Source organism: Monodelphis domestica, chromosome 3, assembly GCF_027887165.1.
Source record: "Monodelphis domestica isolate mMonDom1 chromosome 3, mMonDom1.pri, whole genome shotgun sequence".
NCBI classification, from domain to species: Eukaryota; Metazoa; Chordata; class Mammalia; order Didelphimorphia; family Didelphidae; genus Monodelphis; species Monodelphis domestica.
Genome location: NC_077229.1, coordinates 71009735 through 71031950, shown reverse-complemented (window position 1 = coordinate 71031950; position 22216 = coordinate 71009735). Strand labels below are relative to the sequence as shown.

Here is a 22216-nt window from a genome sequence, read left to right as displayed (position 1 = left end):
CTTAGAAAAGTTAGAATTAATAGACATATGGAGAAAAATAAATAGGGATAAAAAGAAGTACACTTTCTTCTCAGCACCACATGGCACATTCACAAAGATTGACCATACGTTAGGTCACAGAAATATGGCACACAAATGCAGAAAAGCAGAAATAATAAATGCAGCCTTTTCAGATCACAAGGCAATAAAAATAATGTTCAGTAATGGTACATGGAAAAACAAATCAAAAACTAATTGGAAATTAAACAATATGATACTCCAAAATCGCTTAGTTAGAGAAGAAATCATAGAAACAATTAACAATTTCATCGAGGAAAATGACAATGGCGAGACATCCTTTCAAACCTTTTGGGATGCAGCCAAAGCGGTAATAAGAGGTAAATTCATATCCCTGAGTGCATATATCAACAAACTAGGGAGAGCAGAGATCAATCAATTGGAAATGCAAATAAAAAAACTCGAAAATGATCAAATTAAAAACCCTCAGCAGAAAACCAAACTAGAAATCCTAAAAATTAAGGGAGAAATTAATAAAATTGAAAGTGATAGAACTATTGATTTAATAAATAAGACAAGAAGCTGGTACTTTGAAAAAACAAACAAAATAGACAAAGTACTGGTCAATCTAATTAAAAAAAGGAAGGAAGAAAAGCAAATTAACAGCATCAAAGATGAAAAGGGGGACAGCACCTCCGATGAAGAGAAAATTAAGGCAATCATTAAAAATTACTTTGCCCAATTATATGGCAATAAATACACCAATTTAGGTGATATGGATGAATATATACAAAAATACAAATTGCCTAGACTAACAGAAGAAGAAATAGAATTCTTAAATAATCCCATATCAGAAAATGAAATCCAACAAGCCATCAAAGAACTTCCTAAGAAAAAATCCCCAGGGCCTGATGGATTCACCAGTGAATTCTATCAAACATTCAGAGAACAGTTAATCCCAATACTATACAAACTATTTGACATAATAAGCAAAGAGGGAGTTCTACCAAACTCCTTTTATGACACAAACATGGTACTGATTCCAAAACCAGGCAGGTCAAAAACAGAGAAAGAAAACTATAGACCAATCTCCCTAATGAATATAGATGCAAAAATCTTAAATAGGATACTAGCAAAAAGACTCCAGCAAGTGATCAGAAGGGTCATCCACCATGATCAAGTAGGATTTATACCAGGGATGCAGGGCTGGTTCAATATTAGGAAAACCATCCACATAATTGACCATATCAACAAGCAAACCAACAAGAACCACATGATTATCTCAATAGACCCAGAAAAAGCCTTTGATAAAATACAACACCCATTCCTATTAAAAACACTAGAGGGAGCAGCTGGGTAGCTCAGTGGATTGAGAGCCAGGCCTAGAGATGGGAGGTCCTAGGTTCAAATCTGACCTCAGACACTTCCCAGCTGTGTGACCCTGGGCAAATCACTTGACCCCCATTGCCTAGCCCTTACCACTCTTCTGCCAGAAGGTAAGGGTTAAAAAAAAAAACATTAGAAAGCATAGGAATAGAAGGGTCATTCCTAAAAATAATAAACAGCATATATCTAAAACCATCAGCTAATATCATCTGCAATGGGGATAAACTAGATGCATTCCCAATAAGATCAGGAGTGAAACAAGGATGCCCATTATCACCTCTACTATTTGACATTGTACTAGAAACACTAGCAGTAGCAATTAGAGAAGAAAAAGAAATTGAAGGCATCAAAATAGGCAAGGAGGAGACCAAGTTATCACTCTGCAGATGACATGATGGTCTACTTAAAGAATCCTAGAGATTCAACCAAAAAGCTAATTGAAATAATCAACAACTTTAGCAAAGTTGCAGGATACAAAATAAACCCACATAAGTCATCAGCTTTTCTATATATCTCCAACACAGCTCAGCAGCAAAAACTAGAAAGAGAAATCCCATTCAAAATCACCTTAGACAAAATAAAATACCTAGGAATCTACCTCCCGAGACAAACACAGGAACTATATGAACACAACTACAAAACACTCTCCACACAACTAAAACTAGACTTGAACAATTGGAAAAACATTAACTGCTCATGGATAGGACGAGCCAATATAATAAAAATGACCATCCTACCCAAACTTATTTATCTATTTAGTGCCATACCCATTGAACTACCAAAATATTTCTTTACTGATTTAGAAAAAACCATAACAAAATTCATCTGGAATAACAAAAGATCAAGGATATCCAGGGAAATAATGAAAAAAAAAACACATATGATGGGGGCCTTGCAGTCCTTAAACTATATTACAAAGCAGCAGTCATCAAAACAATTTGGTACTGGCTAAGAGACAGAAAGGAAGATCAGTGGAATAGAATGGGGGAAAGCGACCTCAGCAAGACAGTATACGATAAACCCAAAGATCCCAGCTTTTGGGACAAAAATCCACTATTCGATAAAAACTGCTGGGAAAACTGGAAGACAGTGTGGGAGAGATTAGGTTTGGATCAACACCTCACACCCTACACCAAGATAAATTCAAAATGGGTGAATGACTTAAACATAAAGAAGGAAACCATAAGTAAATTGGGTAAACACAGAATAGTATACATGTCAGACCTTTGGGAGGGCAAAGATTTAAAACCAAGCAAGACATAGAAAGAATCACAAAATGTAAAATAAATAATTTTGACTACATCAAATTAAAAAGCTTTAGTACAAACAAAACCAATGTAACTAAAATCAGAAGGAAAACAACAAATTGGGAAAAATCTTCATAGAAACCTCTGACAAAAGTTTAATTACTCAAATTTATAAAGAGCTAAATCAATTGTACAAAAAACCAAGCCATTATAAAGAGCTAAATCAATTGTACAAAAAACCAAGCCATTCTCCAATTGATAAATGGGCAAGGGACATGGATAGGCAGTTCTCAGATAAAGAAATCAAAACTATTAATAAGCACATGAAGAAGTGCTCTAAATCTCTTATAATCAGAGAGATGCAAATCAAAACAACTCTGAAGTATCACCTCACACCAAGCAGATTGGCTAACATGATAGCAAAGGAAAGTAATGAATGCTGGAGGGGATGTGGCAAAGTAGAGACATTAATTCATTGCTGGTGGAGTTGTGAACTGATCCAACCATTCTGGAGGGCAATCTGGAACTATGCCCAAAGGGCGACAAAAGAATATCTACCCTTTGATCCAGCCATAGCACTGCTGGGTCTGTACCCCAAAGAGATAATGGACAAAAACACTTGTACAAAAATATTCATAGCTGCGCTCTTTGTGGTGGGCAAAAACGGGAAAACGAGGAGATGCCCATCAATTGGGGAATGGCTGAGCAAATTGTGGTATATGTTGGTGATGGAATACTATTGTGCTAAAAGGAATAATAAAGTGGAGGAATTCCATGGAGACTGGAACGACCTCCAGGAAGTGATGCAGAGCAAGAGGAGCAGAACCAGGAGAACATTGTACACAGAAACTAATACACTGTGGTATAATTGAGTGTGATGGACTTCTCCATTAGTGGCGGTGTAATGTCCCTGAACAATTTGCATGGATCTAGGAGAAAAAAAAACACCATAAGCAGAGGATAAATTGTGGGAGTAGAAACACCGAGGAAAAGCAACTGCCTGACTACAGCGGTTGAGGGGACATGACAGAGGAGAGACTCTAAAGAAAACCCTAATGCAAATATTAACAACATAGCAATGGGTTCGAATCAAGAACACATGTGATACCCAGTGGAATCACGTGTCGGCTACGGGGGGGGGAGGGGAAGAAAATGATCTTTGTCTTTAATGAATAATACTTGGAAATGATCAAATAAAATATTATAAAATTAAAAAAAAAAGTTACTGTTCCACAGGTAAGGATGATACAAGTTATTTGTTTACATGACTTTGTTGTGGGGAATTGATTAAAATCCAGCCCACCAAAGCAGTTACTGAAGAGAAATCAGGCTCTGGGTGTGGGGCCTTCTATCATCTCTTCCTTGAAGTCTCTAGAGACCAGATTTCCTCTCAGGGTGTTTTTCTCCAGCCTTCTCTCTTTCTCCATCACTCCTTGCTGAACTATCTGATGTGTAATGTGTCTATGGGGTAACTTTAAGATGCCTTTTTTAGCCCCATCAGAACCTTAATAATCTTCAATTCCCATGGCCTGATGGGGGAGTATAGACAATGCTGCTCCAGGGTATTCTCTCCCCAGTCCTCTGGGAAAAAAGGAAAGAATGTGGGGGAAGAGCCCTAGCTTAGCACAAAGAGCCCAAGAAAAGACCAACTTTAGGCCTTTGCAAATATGAGCAAAGCTTTCTTTGCTTCACATTAACTTATCTTTACTGGAACCTGTTGAGTTTGGAAGCTTCCAGAGGGCAGAGACAGTTCCATTTCTGTCTCTGGGCCCCAGTCTAACATATAGCAGGCACTGAGTACCCACTGGCTGTTCTGAGTGACTCCTCCTCCAATTTCTTTAGTTTGCTCTTAAGTACTTTGTGCTTTCTTTGCAACTCCTCTATTTCTTTTTGAGACAAAGACAAGGAGGATTTCATTTCTCTTCTGGACCAGGAGTGCTGGGATCCCAGAGGGGCTGGGGTCAGTGAAGACCATGGAACATGGGGACAATAAGACACCCAGGAAACTGTAGGGAGTGACTGGGGCCTGTGAACACCATCCTTTCCAGCCTTGGATTGCCTATTTTATTTGATTTTTTAAAAATTATTAATATTCTTTAAATAAAAACCCTTATCTTCCATCTTAGAATCAATGCTGTATATTGGCTCTCAATCCACTGAACCACCTAGCTGCTCTCTGAGGAAATCTTTTAAGGAAAATCCTTCTAGGACTCACATGACAGTGAGTCCAAATACACCTGGCCCCTCACCCCTGCTCCTACCACAAACAGATTTAGGAAGGAAGGAAGCCAGCCAGATTCCCTCAGCCAAGGCTTCAAGTGTGCCCAGCCCAAGTTGCTGGTCTGCTGTCTACCCACAGTTCAAAACAGAAGGGTCTTGCACTTGACTCTTCCCTGGTAGACTGCTCTGGAAAGGTGCCCTCAGGGATTCTTCTGGATAGGAACCATGCCACAGGCACCAACAGATAACCTCACAGGGTCACAGGCCTAGTGCCTGAGAAGGTCACCTTGCTTACCTGCATCATGAGCTCCACATAATCCTCATCCTTCAGCAGGCACAAATAGGGGTAGAGGTTCATCTCTTCAGACTGTTCTCTCATGTGGACTTTGGTCTTCCTGAATGTCTTCATCAAGGACTTCCGCCACCAGGATTTAAGGCGTGTGAGAAGCCTGTGCTGCAGAGAGAAACAGATCCATCATTATAATTCACATTGCCTAAAAAAGGCCTGCTGAGCAGGCTCCTATGGTAGCTGGGAACACAAGTCTTGTTGTTGAGAGGTTTCCAGTTTTACTAACCCGAGAAGAAAGTACATAAGGCTAGTTTAAGAATGTCTGAAAGAATGGTAGTAGCACCTATCTGAGCATTCCAGATCCTTTGCCACTCAGATGTTCTCTGACTCAATTTCCTGAGGTGAGTCCATGCAGGTGAGTGACCCAGTCAGACCAGAGGAGGGGGTGATCTATGAAAACCAAAACAGTCAAAGAAAATGCCACTGAAGATATAGGACTGAAGCAGAGCCTTGAAGAAAAAGTCACACTTCTTCTAAGGGGCTAGGGCCAAGAGAGTGATGTTCCAATAAGCAGGAAAAGGAGGAGTAAAGGCAAGCATTTATGTAACAAGAATTTACTGAGCACCCATGATTGTCTTGGACATGTAAAGGAAGGCCTGAGGCAGATTCAAGATACAATAAAATAGTCTGAGCTCTATGTGGAGAGCACATGTGAAGGCAGGGCATGAGACATATCAGGAAAAGCAGACTCCAGACAGACTCCTATGGGCCTGGAATGCCAGGTTGAGGAGGTTGGATTTTCTACTATAGGAAGTTGGAAGAGAAGGAAGGTTGGAGGCAGGTATGAGAGGGGATGGCCTGATGGAAAAGTAATGCTGCAGAATTATGAGCCTACCAGTCAATGCAGGGCAGGGCAAGGACAAGAAGGAAGTCTGCCAATGGGTGCCAAAACGGAGGTCAAACAAGGAATAGCTGTGTGGGGAGGATGGGCAATTACAAGGAAAAGAGCCAGCAAATCTACACAATACAGACACTGCTTAGATTCTTTTGCTCTATCAAAAAGAACCATAATTAGACTGTGAAAGATAAAACAAGCAAGATTAAGAGGGAATTGAAATCCAGGTAAAGAAAAGGCAAGAGAATATCCAGTGGCCCTTAAAACTCACCTTATTTCCTGGAGTAAAAGAGCTTGGTTTCTTTTTTCCTTATTTGTAAAAATCACTGGGATTAAAAAAAAAACAAACGGGGGGGGGGGGGGGGGGGGGTGAAGGGGAGCTAGGTAGCATAGTGGATACAGCACCAGGCCTAGAGTTGGAAAGATCTGGCCTCAGATACTTCCTAATAGTATAAACCAATATGACCTAGCAAATCACTTAACCCTGATCGCCTAGACCAGCGATAGCAAACCTTTCAGAACTTTTTAGGGACCCCATGACATGCCTCATCTACCCCCACTGCATGCCCCACCCCTGCATTTGGGGGCAGGGTGTAAGAATTGAAATAATATTTCTACCCAGATATACATTTTATAAAGTTTATTAGAAAGGGTAGATAATTATTCCTCTAAGTAACCTGACCACATGGTACCTAGCCTGCAAGTCTCTTCCTCCTTCCCCCTTTACCTGCCTGCTCTGTTCCCAACTTTTTCCTTCTTCGTTCTCTTCTTGCTTCTCCCTCCCCTCAAGCCCAAAGCTTTGACTCTTATTGACGTACAGCACACACATGGACACAAAACCTGACGCAACTGTGCTATGTCAGAAATGTTTGACAGACAGGTCAAGCTACTCAGGAGGGGGAGGGAATGAACTTCCTTGACACAAAGGCCAGGCTCCCAGCTGGCCTAAGGGGGAAGGGGGATATGCCCCTGGGCAGACCCACAGAGAGGTCTCTGCGTGTCATCTTTGGCACATGTGCCATAGGTTCACCATCACAAGCCTAGACCATACTGCTCCTCTGTCTTAGAATTGAGACTAATAGAAAGTTAAACATTTAACATCCTAACTAATCACTAAGCATCTCCCAATACTTAAGTCTAAGGATTCCTACATAATTTTGAGAAGAAATAACTGTGCAAGACCTTGAGAAAATAAAAAGGAAAAAGCTAAGGAGTATAGGGCTATATTATATTGTGCAATTATGAAGAGAAATCATCCCGGGGGGTGAATTGTCCCATAGTGGCTCCAAGTGGCTCCTGAGGAGCTGGGCCAATAGAAATAACACAAAGAGTGGCTGTGTTGGAAGTGGAAGTGGAAGATGGGAGACAAAATTAATTGGGGAAATTAACTGTAACAGAGGGGGCCGAGTTGCCCAATAGAAAGAACCCTGGACTTAGAATCAAAGGTCTGGGATTTGAAGCTCAGCTTTACTGCTTGTGTGACCCTGGGGAATAATTTTACTTCTCTGAGCTTCACTTACCTCAAAAGGGAATTACAGGAGCAGCTAGGTAGCTCAGTGGAGAGACAGACAGGCTTGGAGTTAAGAGGACCTGGATTCAAATGTGGCCTTAGATTCTTCCTAGTTACGTGACCCTGGACAAGTCACTTAACCTCAATTGCCTAGCCCTTACCACTCTTCTGTCTTGAAGCCTCTACCTAGTATCAATTCTAAGACAGAAGGCAAGAAGTTAAAAAAAAGGAGGAAATTACATCAAAAGATCTTTAATTACCCTCCCAGCTATATCATCTCTGTGCTATATATTATATGGCTGCTGAGGAGCCCTTAATTGAAATCTGAAAAAAAAAAAGAGGGTAGGGTTGGTGAGAAAGAAATAAATGTCAACTCAATTTTCAAAAAAGGGCAAGAGGATAGAGCCTTGAAATTCTAGGTCTGTAAGCCTAATTTCAATTCTTTGCAAAGTTTGACAATGTATTGTAAAAGGGAGAGCTTAAGAGGAGTGGGAATCGCTGAGAAGGTGCCAACATGGCTCGATCCAGAAAAGGTCATGCCATACTAAGCTCACTTTTTTTTCCTAGAAAGATAACTGAGCCATTCATCAGGAATTTTTTTTTCTGTCTAGAGCACCTTTATTTCAGCTAAGTAAATGACAAAACATCTCACAGTCCCAAAATAGAGCAAAGAGAGGCCGACTGACCGGAGAGTTAGGATTCTGGAGCTGGCTTAATGACCAGTCAAAGAGTAGTCATTAACTGATTATCGTTAGTAGGAAGGGTTCTACTGCAATACCCTAACAACACTAAGTATTGTTCAGCACTTTTACCAATGTCTTGGATGAGGTCTCAGCTGGTTAACTCCCCAAATTTGAAGATTACACAAAAGGGGGGACAGTTAATAACTTAGGTGACTAAGTCAGGATGCAAAAAGACCTCATGCTATAACACTATAAGGAATCTAGCAACATTAAACTAAATAGAAAGAAATGTAAAGTTCTATATATGCAAGTTCAAAAAAAAATTAACGCTAAGTAAAACATTACCAATGTGTAGTTGGAATTATGTACTGTAAGGATAATTTTATGGTTGTGATCTAAACTAAATTAATTTTTGGTCGCCATGGGATATCCCAAATAAAATACCCAAGTCAGCTAGAAATTTATGGTGATTTTTAATTAATATAGTGAGAAGGAATTAAGGAGAACAGAGAGAGAGAGAGAGAGAGAGAGAGAGAAGAGAGAGTTAATTTAAACTGCTCCAGCTCAGGCTGAGCCAGGCAGTAGTTCAAGCCCTTGGCCAAGTGGGCCTCCCCTGAGAGCCAAGGGAAAGGGAGTCAGTCTTATCACTCATCACATGACCGTCTCAAGGAAGCTTGCTGAGGGAGCTCCTCCAGGTTTGAGTTCCAGGATCGAACTGGCGCCCAGGCCTGCTCATAGGAAGTGACCAGCCAGATCCACCTCTCCGGGGAAAGAGCCCGAAGAGAGGAAGTGATGTGAAATATATGGGCGGTTTTACATCACTTTCCTGCGTCTCATCTGTACTAATGGTAGCTTAAGCTTCACTTAGGACAGCCCAAGGGTTTGTCAGCTGTTTTCTGCACATGTTTATCAAAGGCCTTCCTCCTGAATACTTAATCCTTAAGTGTGGGTATAGATATTCCTGATTTTGTCAGACTAAGTATTTTCATTGTTACAATCAGGAGATAGCTAAATCCAATCTTCACAGTACCCCAGGGCTACATTCCCTAGAATTCCTTTCCTGTGTCCTCATGCATGTTTTTATGTTGGGTTGTTAAAAGTTTCTGTAACCATGCCTTTGGGGTCTTTTTTTCCTGCTAATGCGGCTAGAAAAATGCTCTCTTCTCTCTCACTTTACTTCAAGTTATTATTATTCATAAATCTTATAAAAATAATACTTGGAGTGTTTGGATATTTAATTTTAATCTTACACCAGGAAAACCACAACATGAAGGTGTAATTGGACAAAGAGTTCATATGAAAAAGATCTAGGGCTTTTAATGGGAAGCTAAGTTGCACAGTGGATAGAGTTCGGGTCCAGGTGTCAGAAAGACTCATTTTTCTGAGTTCAAATCTAACCTCAGACATATCCTAGCTGTGTGACCCTGGGCAAGCTACTTAATCCTGCTTGCCTCAGTCTCCTTATCTATAAAATGATCTAGAGAAGTAAATGGCAAACTGCTCCAGTATATTTGCCAAGAAAATCCCAAAAGGGGTCACATAGAATCATTCATGATTCAAATGACTGAAAAACAACAAGCATGAGTCACCAATGGCAATACGCTCCCACTGAGGTAATGCAAGATTACTTTGCATAAATAGAAGTTTAGCATCCAGAATTAGGTGATAAGTCCCATTGTACTCTACCCTGGCTTACTGTGCTCAATTCTGTGTAGTACATTCTAGGGAGAACCCTGAAAAACATAAGTACATCCAAAGAGGGTGACCAGGATGGTAAATAGTATGGAGACCAGGCCATGATGACTGGTTGAAGAAACCAGAGCTGTGTAGGCAGAAGGAAGGACTTGAAGGAGGACTACAGAGCTACCTGAAAATATTTTAAGGGTCATTATGGCAAACTAACATTGCTACTCTGTCCCAGAGAGAAGACCTAGGAGCAAAGGTACAGAGAAGCGGATTTCAATTCAATGTAAGAAAAATCTTTATAATATTGAAAGCTCTTCCTAAAGAGAATGGCTGCTCTGGGAATCTCCAAGTAGAGGCTGGCAAACCCTTTGTTGTATTCCTGATCACACAACAGATTAGACCCTGAGATTCTAGCATTCAGCTGAAGGGTTACTACAGCAGCCCAGACTCAAGGTGATGAGGGCTAGGGCAGAGATAGGGAAATGGAAAGGGATGCCCAGTTGAACTGAGAGGGTAGGAGGAGAACAATGTCAGCCCTGGGACATGCGTTCGAAGAGCTCTGGCAGAGGAGGCCCCATCTAGTTCATATTGTCTCTGCCTTCCCTTCTCTCTCTCCTTGGCTATAACCAGGCCTCTCCTCCCCTTGGAAAAGCACCAAATGGCAGCTCTGCTGTGTTGTGCTTCCTGTGAATGGGATGATGAAAGGTTCTCCTGAAATCTTCCAGGTCCTTTATTTCTCCTTTCTCTGGAGCCAAAAATGCCGACACTTTCCTCTCTCGCCTCTGAGCCACCAACCCTCTCCTCATTCTATCATTCTATCATTAGACAAGGTCCAATACAGACTGGCCAGTCCTCTTGGTCGACCTGGGGAGAGCTCAGCAGCCAGCAGACGAACATGTGTGAGGTTCCTAGAAGAGCAGAGGGCTTCCCTCAAGCTCAACAGTGACTACAACCTCTAGATCAAAGGTAGGCCACAAGGTGAAAGGTACGTGACAGGACATTGTATCTGAGAACAGAGGCTGCAGGAGAATAAAGGCTTACCGCATGAAAGTTCTTTTTTATTAGTGGTTTCTTCTCCACTGAGTCAATAGTAATTGTCATGGCTGACTCCAAGTTTAGCTGCTGCTGAAAGCGTTCTTGTAGCTCAAGCAGAGGCAGTGACAGCTTTGGGTAAGACACAGGCTCTTCCTATAAATCCAAAACAGTAATGCCAATGACACACCACAGAAGTCAACTCTTGATTACCCACACCAAAGAGGGGAGGCACAGATGATATGAGAAGGTAGCCAATCAAAGCTAGATGTAGTTTTTCATGGCATAAAAACAAAGGGTCAGTCTACAGTAGTACAAGAATCATTCTCCCAGGAAGGAGCCCATCTGACACCAAATGCCAAGGAACACAACTGTCTTCCTAACTTAACAGTGCCCCTGAAAACTTTAGGGTGTCCCTCAGAAATCTGGATTGCTCTTATGACAATCATCGATAGATCTGTCATCTATCCCCTTTATCTAATCATTTCTGAGTCTCTGCAGTATTAATCAGCACTATCCTGAAATGATACCAAAAGTTTCTTCTCTTATTCACAAGTTCTCACAGGCTTAAAGGACTACAGAATTCCTTTGGTCCAACCCCTTGGTGAGGAACCCAATGCTCAGAGAGGGGAATGGTCTTATGATACTGCTAGAAATTGGCAGAGGCAGAACTCCACCCAGGTCTTTAACGCCACATCTAGGTCTGGAACTCTTCATCTTCTCCAAGGGAAGGGTCTCAAGACAAGCCCAGTTCAAAACATGGATGCTCTTTAGAACAATAAACTATGTACCCTGGTCCTGAGCAAAGTGAATGAAACGGGTGCCCAAGTCACCTTGGAATAGAAGTCTCTAAGCAGAGGAGACTGGGTGATGTTGTGGGACGATGATGGGAGCAGCAGAGGTGGTGAAAATTCAGGTTCCACCTTCTGGATAGCTTTTAGTATGATCATCTTCTTCTGCTGGTGGAGTGCTAGATGGTGGAAAAGATTCTCCACTTTCAGGCCCTCCTGAGCCATCTGATTCAGACATCTATAGAAGAGAAAAGGGGGTGTCAGTGTAGATGAAGATAAATGATTAGCCCAGAGCAGTAGTTCCCTCCTTCCCTATGTTTTTGGACATGTAATGTCTCCTTAAGGCAATTTAATTCAGCAGGTAGTAACCAAATTCCTACTATGTGCCAGGAACTATGCTTTACCCAACAAATAAAAAGCCAAAAAGGGAACAACAGTCCTTGCCTGTCCCATGAGGAACAATATAAAGACACCTAGACAGAGAAGTAGAATCTAGAATAGCGAGTGAAGCTAAGAGATCAAAGTCTTTTTAGAATACCTGAGGAGACAAAGAGATAATAAGGAAAAAGACTTGTACGCAAATATTTATAGCCACACTCTTAGTGGTGGCAAAAAATGGGAAAATGAGGGTATGCCTTTCAATTGGGGAATGGCTGAACAAACTGTGGTATCAGATGGTGATGGAATACTATTGTGCTCAAAGGAATAATGAACTGGAGGAATTCCATGGGGACTGTAACAACCTCTAGGAATTGATGCAGAGTGAGAGCAATAGAACCAGGAAAATATTGTACACTGAGACTGATACACTGTGGTACATCAAATGTAATGGACTTCTCTACTAGCAGCAATGCAATGACCCAGGACATTCTGAGGGCCTTATGAGAAAGAACACTATCCACATCCAGAGGAAGAACTGTGGGAGTAGAAAGACAGAAGAAAAACAACTGCTTGATCACAAGGGTTGATGGGGATACGATTGGGGATGAAGACTCTGGTGCAAATATCAATAATACGGAAATAGATCTTGATCAATGACACATGAAAAACCCAGTGGAGTTGCTTGTTAGCTACAGGAGGGGGGAGGGAGGAGGGGAGGGAAAGGAAGTGAATCATGGAACCATGGAAAAATATTCTAAATTGATTAAATAAAAATTTTCCAAAAAAAAAAAAGAATACCTGAGGAGAAAAAAAAAGTAGTATTTGCTAAAGGAGTTAGGGAAGTTTCATGATGGTGGCCCCTGAGCTGAGCCCAGAAGGAAGACCAAGTTTATAAAAGATGAGAACGAAGAGGGAGAAATTGTTGCAAGATTTTAAATTTTACCTTGTGTGGTAAAGTACCGTCATCCCCTTGTTTCATAATGAGCCCTTCTATCGTAAATCTGGCAGGTAATATCTTCCTTATTGCTCTAATCTATTTATGATATAATCCTTAATGTTAAATTCACAGACCCCTTTGGAGCTTCTCTTGGTATCCTGTGAGACAATGGTCTAGTTTCTGTAAGACTGCTTTCATATTTTCCCAAAAGTTTCTGTCAAAAAGTGAGTCTTTGCTCCAATAGCCAGGATCTTGAGGTTTATCAGACACTAGGTTACTGTGCTTGTTTGTATGTATGTTTTTCTGTATATCTCTAATCTTGTCTACTAATCATTCTATTTCTTAACCAGTATCAGATTGTTTTGGATTACAGCTTTGTGAAGTACATTTTGAGATCTAGAAATGCCAAGCCCTTTTCCCTTCTCACTTGTTTCCATTACTTTCCTTGAGATTCTTGACCTTCTGTTTTTCCAAATGGATTTTATTGTGTTTTTTCCTAGCTTTTAAAAATATTGGTAGTTGATATGTTGATAGCTGTTTAATATGGCACTGGTAGTTTGACTAATATGATCCTTGGTAAGTAAATTAAGGCGGCACAGATATTTTTAGTCTATTGGCCCACTGCTCTATTAATTAGCAATGAATACTTCTCTAATTATTTAAATTTGCCTTTATTTGTGCAAAGTGTTTTATAATTGTGTTCAAATAGTTCCTGCATATGTCTAGGCAGGTAAAGTCTCAAATATTTTGTACTTTCTGTTACATATCAGTTATTTTAAATGGAATTTCTCTTTTTTCCTGATGGATTTCACTAGTAATAAATAAGACATATGATCTTCTTTATGTTTCTTTTTTATCCTGCAACTTTGCCAAAAAGGTTAATTATCTAGGATTTTCTAGGTAAACTATCATGTTATCTACAAAAAAGTCATTTGTTTCTTTTTTACCTGTGCTTACTCCTTCAATTTCCTCTTCTTGTCTTCCTGTGACAGCTAGCATTCCTGGCACTCCAGAGAATGGTAATGACAGGAGGGGACATCCTTGCTTTACCCTAGGCCTCCTGCTTGCTTATTCCCATTAGAGATAATGTTGGCTCTTGGTTTCACCATCTTAAGGAAAAATATGCTTATTCCTCTGCTTTAATTAAAATGTAGCTCGTCAGAAGGTTTTCTGCTTTTCTTGATTTGTAGTATGAATTTTGTTTGTTCTACTGTTATTAATGTGATTAATTCTGTTCATAATTTCCCTAATATCTGAACCAGCCCTGCAATCCTGGCATAAATGCAACCTGATCAGAGTGTATGATCTTTGGGATATGTTACTATAGTCTTCTTATAATAATATTTTAGTTAACATTTTTGCATCAACTTCATTAGTTGATGGTTTATAGTTTTCTTTCTGTGTTTTAATTCTCCCCTGCTTAGGGATAGACTACATTGCAGAGGTGGCTAGGCAGCACAATAGATCTGAGGCAGGCTTGGAGTCAGGAGGACCTGGGTTCAAATCTGGCCTCAGACATTTCCTAGGTATGGAACCCTGGGCAAGTCATTTAATTTCATTTGTCTAGCATTTACTGCTCTTGTGCCTGGGGCGGGGGGAGCGGGAAACGTGGGTGGGAGAAGGATATCACTTCATAAAAAGTTTTGGGGAAGAACACCTCCTCCTCCTTCCCTTTTTCTCCCCTAGAAAAATATGAAAAGGCTTGTAGTAATTGAAACAGTGAAAGGAGCAGAACCAGAATTATTTATTACATAATAGCAATGCTATAAAATGCCCCTGTTGTAAATAGTAACTGTAAAAATCAACTTTGGAAGGCTTACTAAAACTGATCAACACAAGGCCCTACCATAATTCCAAAGGACTCGTATTGAAACAAGCTGACTACCTCCAGATAGAAAGCTGATGGATCCAGGCAGCAGACTGATGTACGTATATTTTCTTCTCTTTTCTTGCCTTTTTTTGGGGGGGAGGGAACAAGGAAGAACACAACTAATGTGGAAAATTGTTTTGCCCGGCTATACATACTTGTAATAGGTTTTCGTTTTGCTTTCCCAATAGGTGGGAGGGAAATTTAGATTTTATTTTAATTAAAGGGAAAAAAAAGAAGTTAAAAAAGGAAGAAGACTTCCCAGTGTGGCCTGGTGTCCAGAGTACTAAACTATAAATCAGGAAAAGGTGTAAAGATCAGGATCACAAGTCTCTGAAGTGGGAAAGGGAGACCCATGTAGCAGGTCTAGCCCTTGACATTAGTCCTTGAGGAGAACATTAAAAAGGCCTTTCAAGGAGAAACAAGGGCATGAAAGTGTGAATGATCAGAGAATAGAGACCTGGATGACTTCAGGATTTATGGACTCCAGAGCTAAGTCTGGGCAGGATTACAGGAAGGGTCAAAGAAGGTGAGAAGAATCAAGCAAGCCTCCTTCCAGGCCCAATACATGTGCTAAGTGGGTAAACTGCTGGTAAGTCCAGATCAGAATGAAGACCAGGACCTGGAGAGATCAACTAGTTCAAATCTGGGATAGGAAATGTGGAAAGATTGCACTGGAAGACTGGGGAAATAGTCTAATATAGTCTAAAATAGTCTAATTCCAAGGCCCTTCAAGGGAGACCCACTGGTTTAGGAGTCAAAAGACTTAGGTTCAAATCCTGGATTTTGATTTCTGTGACCTGGGGTAAGTCACTTCACTTTGCTGATTCTTGGTTTCCTCATGTATAAAGTGAAGGGACTGGCCTAGGTGATCACCTCCAGATCTTTGAGCAGAGGGCAGTCCAGAATGGCAGTCCAGCACGAGGGGGCTGGACACACTGCACTGTTTCCCAGGGAGAGAAAAAACATGCCTGACCAAAGTGGGGACCCTCCTAAGGCCCAGGGGTAGCTTTACCTCTTGATAAGATTGAAGTCTGCATCCATTCGGCCCATACACTCCAGAGCTGCAGCATAGGATACCAAGTCAGGATTCAGCCCTGACTCATTCATCATGGAAAACAGGGTGCTTATTTGATGCAAGGAACCCTGAGAGAAGGGGAAAAAGGAAAGCCCTAAGCTCTTAGTCACAGGAGCCCTGCCCAAGCCGTCCTGGAACCACTCCTTTCCAACAATACCCCCCCTCACTCCATGTCCACTGGCCCTCAAACAAGTGATTCCTTTACCCTGCTTCCCTCCTTAACCAAACTTGTGAACTGCAAAGTCACACCTCTCTTAGTAATTCCCCCCACAGTACCTGCCCCACTGAACTGCCAAAAGAGAAAGAAGGCAACATACTAGAGTCAGATTCAGGGAGCCCACTGCGTTGATGATGGAGCTGCCATCTGTCCCCCAACCTTAGGAGCTTCCCTAAAGGAGGTGGATATGGGCACAATGAAGGCAGGAGAGATAGCATGTCACTGTGGGAAAAATGGGCTGGATGGAGGGGAGTGGACTACCCAGGCAGGACAATTCTCAGTCTGCTCTAGACAAGAATTTAGAAGAAGCCTTGGGCAAGGGCCAATTAAGTTTTCTGAACCTCAGTTTCCTCATTTGTGAAATGGGAATATTAACCTCAGAAAGTTGTTGTGTGTCTTAATGAGAAGGAAAAGGAAGGATTTTGGACAGCAAAGACTATTCAACACACTTAAGGGAATACTGTTGCTTTTGGAGATTATATGGGTGCATTCTAAAAACAAACCCAGTAACAGCTTGCTAAGGAGGAGGAAGGGGCAGATTCAGAGTAGCTTCAAGCACAAAGTGTTGCCCAAGGGCTACCCTGGCTTCAGGAACTGACTGACCCTGGGAGGATACCCAAGCTGCCCAAACACGCAGCCCAGATGCCAGGGCAGGATTTCTTAAGCACCAGTGGCAACCTGGGCAAAGGGAAAGGGAGACCACCCACCACTGGCCTCTTGGGGAAGCAGCCCTGGCAGAGACAGTCTTACCTTCTTGGCCCAAGCTTTCAAGAGGCTGTTGTACATGGGCAGTGTCAGCTGCTTCTGGCCCAGCCGGCGATTGAAGTAGGAGAGAAGCAGGTTATTGGCTTGTGCCAGTTGGTCCAGAGAGATGAAGCATTCTAGACAGGCTAAAATGAAGACTTGTTTTCTAGAAGGTCTAACCACCTTCTCAGGCACCTGCTTGAAGGAGTTCAAGTTAATAGCACTCCTGCTTTTTTGCTCCAGATCTTTCTTGACCTGTCTCATTTTGGGAGGTGGGGTCTGCTCCTCTCTTTTGGCTTTCTTTGTACAAGGAGAGGGCTTTGGTTTGGAAGGTTTTGGTTTCAGTTTTCTGGCAACAAATGCCTTTTCTCTCTTCTTTAGCTGGGATTCCCAAAAGTCCTGGTTCTTCAGCTTGACTTCCAGGTCCTTCTGTCTCTTGTTCAAGTCACTCTTTTCCTGATTGAGTTTCTCCACCCACCAGGTTTGGACCTTATGCACCATCTGGGCAGAATTGCTGGCATCTTGCTTGGCTCCATCCTCCATCAGTCCAAGGGCCTGCAAGTCCTTCTGGTTACTTGTCCTCAGGGGGGCCACTTCCACATGATTTATTGTCACTTCAGACACGTTCTCAGTCTGGAGTTGTCTTACTCGGGCCTCAAGCACTGGATCAGGGAAAGGAGAAAAAGAGAAGGCATAATCACAGCTGTGCACCTGACCCATAGCCCCTAATCCTCCATCCCCAGGACATGTCTCTTAAGTAGCTCCCCAAGACTGAGGGCTGGATTGTCTCTCCCCAGGTTCAATTCTCTTCTAGATGGTCCTCATCTGATCTGGGCTGAATCTCTGAAGAGCTCAGGTCCAGCCCTCTATTCTTACTTCAAAATGAAGTCAAAACCCAATTAGGCCTTGGAGGTGATATGAAATAGAGTGCAAAGTAATTCATCTCCTTATTCTTTTTTAAACCCATGCCTTCTGTCTTAGAACCAATATTGGTTCTAAGACAAAAGAGTGGTAAGGGCTAGGTCAGTGTTGGTAAAATTTTGGCATACATGCTGCCCCCCAAAGCAGCATGGGGGGGGGGGGGTAATCCATTCCCCCTCTTCCCAGCATGCCCTGCCCCTCTGCCCAGCTGCCCAAAGCAAGCACTTCCTCCCTAGGCTCTCTCCATAATGCTGGGGGCTCACAGACAGCTTGAATTTGCCCTCTGGGCACTCCAACAGGAAAACCTTCCCTGATGCTGGGCAAGGCAATGAGGGTTAAGTGACTTGTCTCAGGTCACACAGCCAGGAAGTGTCTGAGGCTAGATTTGAATCCAGAACTTCCCTTCTCCAGGCCTGGTTCTCTATGCACTGAGCCACCCAGTTGTCTCCCCCCAACACCCCTTATCTCTTAACATTTTAATTTTATGCCATTCATTTCAAGAACTGGCTAGTTACTACATCTCTGCCTAGTATTGTACTAGATCCATGATGGCGAACCTATGACACGCATAGTCATTTTCAATGACATTTGGCTGCATGCGGGCTCAGTGCACCTTGGGGCCAGCCCAGAGAGCCGCAGGTCATGCCCCAGTGGGGGGTTGGGACCATGGGGGTGAGGGTGGGAGTGGGGGTGGAGGAGAGGGCGGCTGCTCCATGCACTGGCTGCAGGGGCCAGCAGCGGGCAACGCCCACCAGTCAGCTGGGGTATGTGGGGCTCCAGCAGGGGCAGGGAAGAAGAGCAAGCCCATGGAAGGATCACACTCAGGAAGGCTGGCTGGCATGAGGCAGCCACTGCTCTCTAAGGACCCCTGGGCCAGCTAGCTGGGGAGGGGAGGGGTGGGGCTGGGAGAAGACTGGGAGGGGCTCCAGCCCATATGGAACTGATTACCAGACACTTTAAGCACCCTGAAAAATATAGCAATGGCTTTACTCACAATTTTCACTTCTATGTACTTTTGTGAGACCTTATTCTCAGGATTGAATAATATAAAAATCAATAAAAGAAACAGATTGACAGATGAAGTTAGTAGCACTTGCTTGTGCTTGAAGTGTTCAAAATACCAACCTTCAATTAAAGATTTAGCCAATGAAATTCAGCAACAAAAGTCACTAATAAGCAGGTTAGTTAAAGAATTTCCCCTCCCCCTCACTTATCTTAGTTCAAGGCACCACACACAAGTTAAATAATATCAAGACCAACAAAAGAAACTGACTGACAGATGAACAAAGTCACTAAGCAGGTAAGTTAAATAATTGGTTTATTAAATACAGTTATATATTACAATTACACATTTTTGTTATTTAAACTATAAATACCGCAAAATTATGGTGGTGTTTTTTTTTTCCCTCAAAGTGACACAACACCCAAGTTATGCTGGGTTTTTTGGCAAATTTTGACACACCAAGCTCAAAAGGTTACCCTGTACTAGATATATCAAGGGGAATACAAAAAAAAGGAAAAGGCACAGTTCTTGCCCTTGATGGTCAACTGATCTGATTATGGTATCCTTAACTTCATTAGCCTCTCTAAAGCTTATACTGCTCATCTCCCCCCTTCCTGGTCACTCTCCCCATTTCCCTTGACTTATGTGATGACACTGCTCTCCCTGGTTCTCTTTTTTTCTGAATGACTTTTTTCAAATTTCGTTGCTGAATTATCACTCATTTCCTGCTCCCTAAACATAAATGTCTGTCCTGGGTCTTGTTCTCTCTCTGCAACTCATCAGTTTCTATGAATTCAGTGATCCATCCACACAGATGTCTTTAGTCCTGGCCTCTGGCTAACTGCCAGCTGGGAACTGGCTGGCAACCTCTATGTCCTATGTGATTACCAAGATCAACATGTCCAAAATGGAGCTTATAATCTTTCCCCCAAATCTTCTCATACTCTGTTGAGGGCACTGCCATCTTTCCAGGAATTTGGTTTTATAGCCTTCCACTAGTCCTCTTCTATCCCACCCCTCTCCATTCACTTCCATTCAGTCCCCTGGTCTTATTAGGTCTTTGTCTATAGTATCTTGCCTGTTAGCCCCATTCTTCCCACTCACACCACAATTACTCTAGTGCCGGCCCCTATCACCTCTCCCCTACACATGGATAAGGCTTCCAATCTTTCCCCTCTCCAAACCACCTTGCATCCTGAGGCCACAGGAGTTTTCCAAAAGCAGAAGGTTGCCCAAGTCACTCTCCTATTACAAAATCTCTATTGGCTCTCTATTATCTCTGAGAAAAATACATGAAATTCCTGCTTTGGCTTCAAAAAATCTGGAGCCATCCAGCCTTTCCAAATGTATTTCACGGAGAGTACTTCATGTACTTTTTGCAGGGGCCAAACTGGCTTGTTTTTGTTTCTTAAATTCAAAGTCTCATCTTTCTCCTCCAGCCCTCTACATACCCCACCTCCTCAATCCCACTCTTACAACTCTTAGCTTCCTTCAAGCTCAAGAGCTCCCTTCTTCCCTCTCAAATGAATTTGTGTTTCTTCTTCTATTGGCATATCATGTCCCCCAAGAAGAGTAAACTCCCTGAAGCCAGGGCCTGGCACAAAGGGGGCACTTAATATATGCCTGCTGAACTCTACAGTAGAGATGAGATAGTCCAATACTCCAAGGAGCCATGATTTCATCTGTGTCAGTCCTCCCTCCCTCACTGACACCCTAGCCACTTGGCAAAAGGTCTTGGAGAACATCTTTTGGCTCTGGCCAATACCTCTCTCTGACCTCAGCTGGGTAGGTACTTGAACAACAGGCACAAAGTCCATCACTCTGGGAACTAAGCCTGTGAGGGAAAGCTTTTCCATTTGGAAGGCTCTCCTGGCCTAGCCTGAGAGAATGAGAGGAGCCCTCATGTTCCAAAGAAATAGCAGTCAATCTCTTTATTGAAGTTATCATGGGCAAGAAACAATCACAGCCTCTTTAAACAACAGTTCACAATTGATAAAGCACTGGTATTTCAAAAGCACTGCTGAGATGGACAGAGTACAGGTAATTATGCCCATTTTACAGACAAAGAATTAAAAGAAGCTAAAGGATTCCCTTGCTCACAAGGGCCAGATTGAAGCCCCAAGTTCTGTTTCTGAGAAGACAAGCAGGTAAGTTTTGAGACTATGTGGTAAGGATGAGCAGGGGTACAGAGCCTTGGAGAAGGGAAAAATTGCTCTGGGCAGTTGGGAAAAGTTTCTGGAATAAGACAGGAGGCCTCTCTGAACAAAGGAGGAAGAGGGGGACCTTCTGGGCACCTCCAATTTATTCCATTTTTCCTTCATGTATTCAGCAAGAGTTAAATAAGTACTTATGTGCAAGGTTCTGGGATACCAAGGAAATCCCTGCCCACCAGAAATTAACATTCTACTATGAGGAAAAAATAGAAACACATTTAAGCGTAAACATAATAAAAGTAAAATAATTTGTGGAGCATGTGGAGCAAGGAGGAGAGATGCTAGGAACTGGGGAGATCAAGGGGCTGAGCCTTGAAAAAACCAGGGAACCAATTAAATCTAAGTGAGGGGTGAGTGCATGGTGAATACAAGGAGACAGCTCAAGCAAATAATCAAGAGGGGAACAGTCAGTAGGCCAATTCGGAACATAAGACTGTATGAAGGGGAACAAGTTGGGGTTTTGACTAAATAAGAGTTCTAAATCCAAGAATCTTTTAAAATCCTGCACACCACCTTACACTGCCAGGTTTATCCCCTCCTGTCCTTCAAAGCCTACATTTCAGCCAAAGACCCAATTCTCATCCTGCCCATATGCCTCTCTGCTTCTTTGTTCACATCCTCTCCTCAGTTCTATGCCAAGACTAGATTTAACCATGCAGTGTTATCCTGTGAGGAGCACAGGATTTGGAGTCAAGAGGACTTGGGTTCAGATTTTAATTCTACTACCCACTCTCTGCAACCCTAAACTCTCTTGGGCTCATGGATGAGCTGACCTCCAAGTATGGGACTATAATCCTGGATTCTCTACCTTTCCTGGGAGGTACCTTCTCCAGGACCCTCTAAAATGATTTTTCCCTTTCTCTTCCACTTTCTTAGCCAAAATGTTCTCTCATTTCCCTTTAGACTCCTTTTTTTTTGGGGGGGGGGGTGTTAGGAGAGGGGAGGTAGGAGGAAGGATGTTGCTTTGATTAAGCCAAAAGCTGCTTGAAAGGAGGCTCTGTGTCTCATCTTTCTATCTCTAGTACCTAATTTAGGCCCTAGCACAAAGGAAGCATTTAATCAAATATCTGAAGTGAATGAACAAATGAAACCAATATTTAAGTGTCTTCTATTTGCTAG

At 42.3% G+C, this 22216-nt stretch overlaps 1 protein-coding gene across 2 annotated transcripts in view; it reads right to left on the bottom strand.

The window, feature by feature from the left end:
- The window catches only part of POLRMT (RNA polymerase mitochondrial), a 42467-nt gene that overhangs the window by 16332 nt on the left and 3919 nt on the right, over positions 1-22216 (bottom strand). For both annotated transcript variants that reach the window (XM_056822080.1, XM_056822081.1), the window contains exons 3-7: positions 16967-17622; positions 15937-16067; positions 11779-11974; positions 10955-11101; positions 5146-5304 (exon numbers count right to left, since the gene is read on the bottom strand). In XM_056822080.1, the coding sequence (XP_056678058.1) occupies positions 5146-5304; positions 10955-11101; positions 11779-11974; positions 15937-16067; positions 16967-17622 (1289 nt within the window). The remainder of the gene's footprint in view (positions 1-5145; positions 5305-10954; positions 11102-11778; positions 11975-15936; positions 16068-16966; positions 17623-22216) is intronic.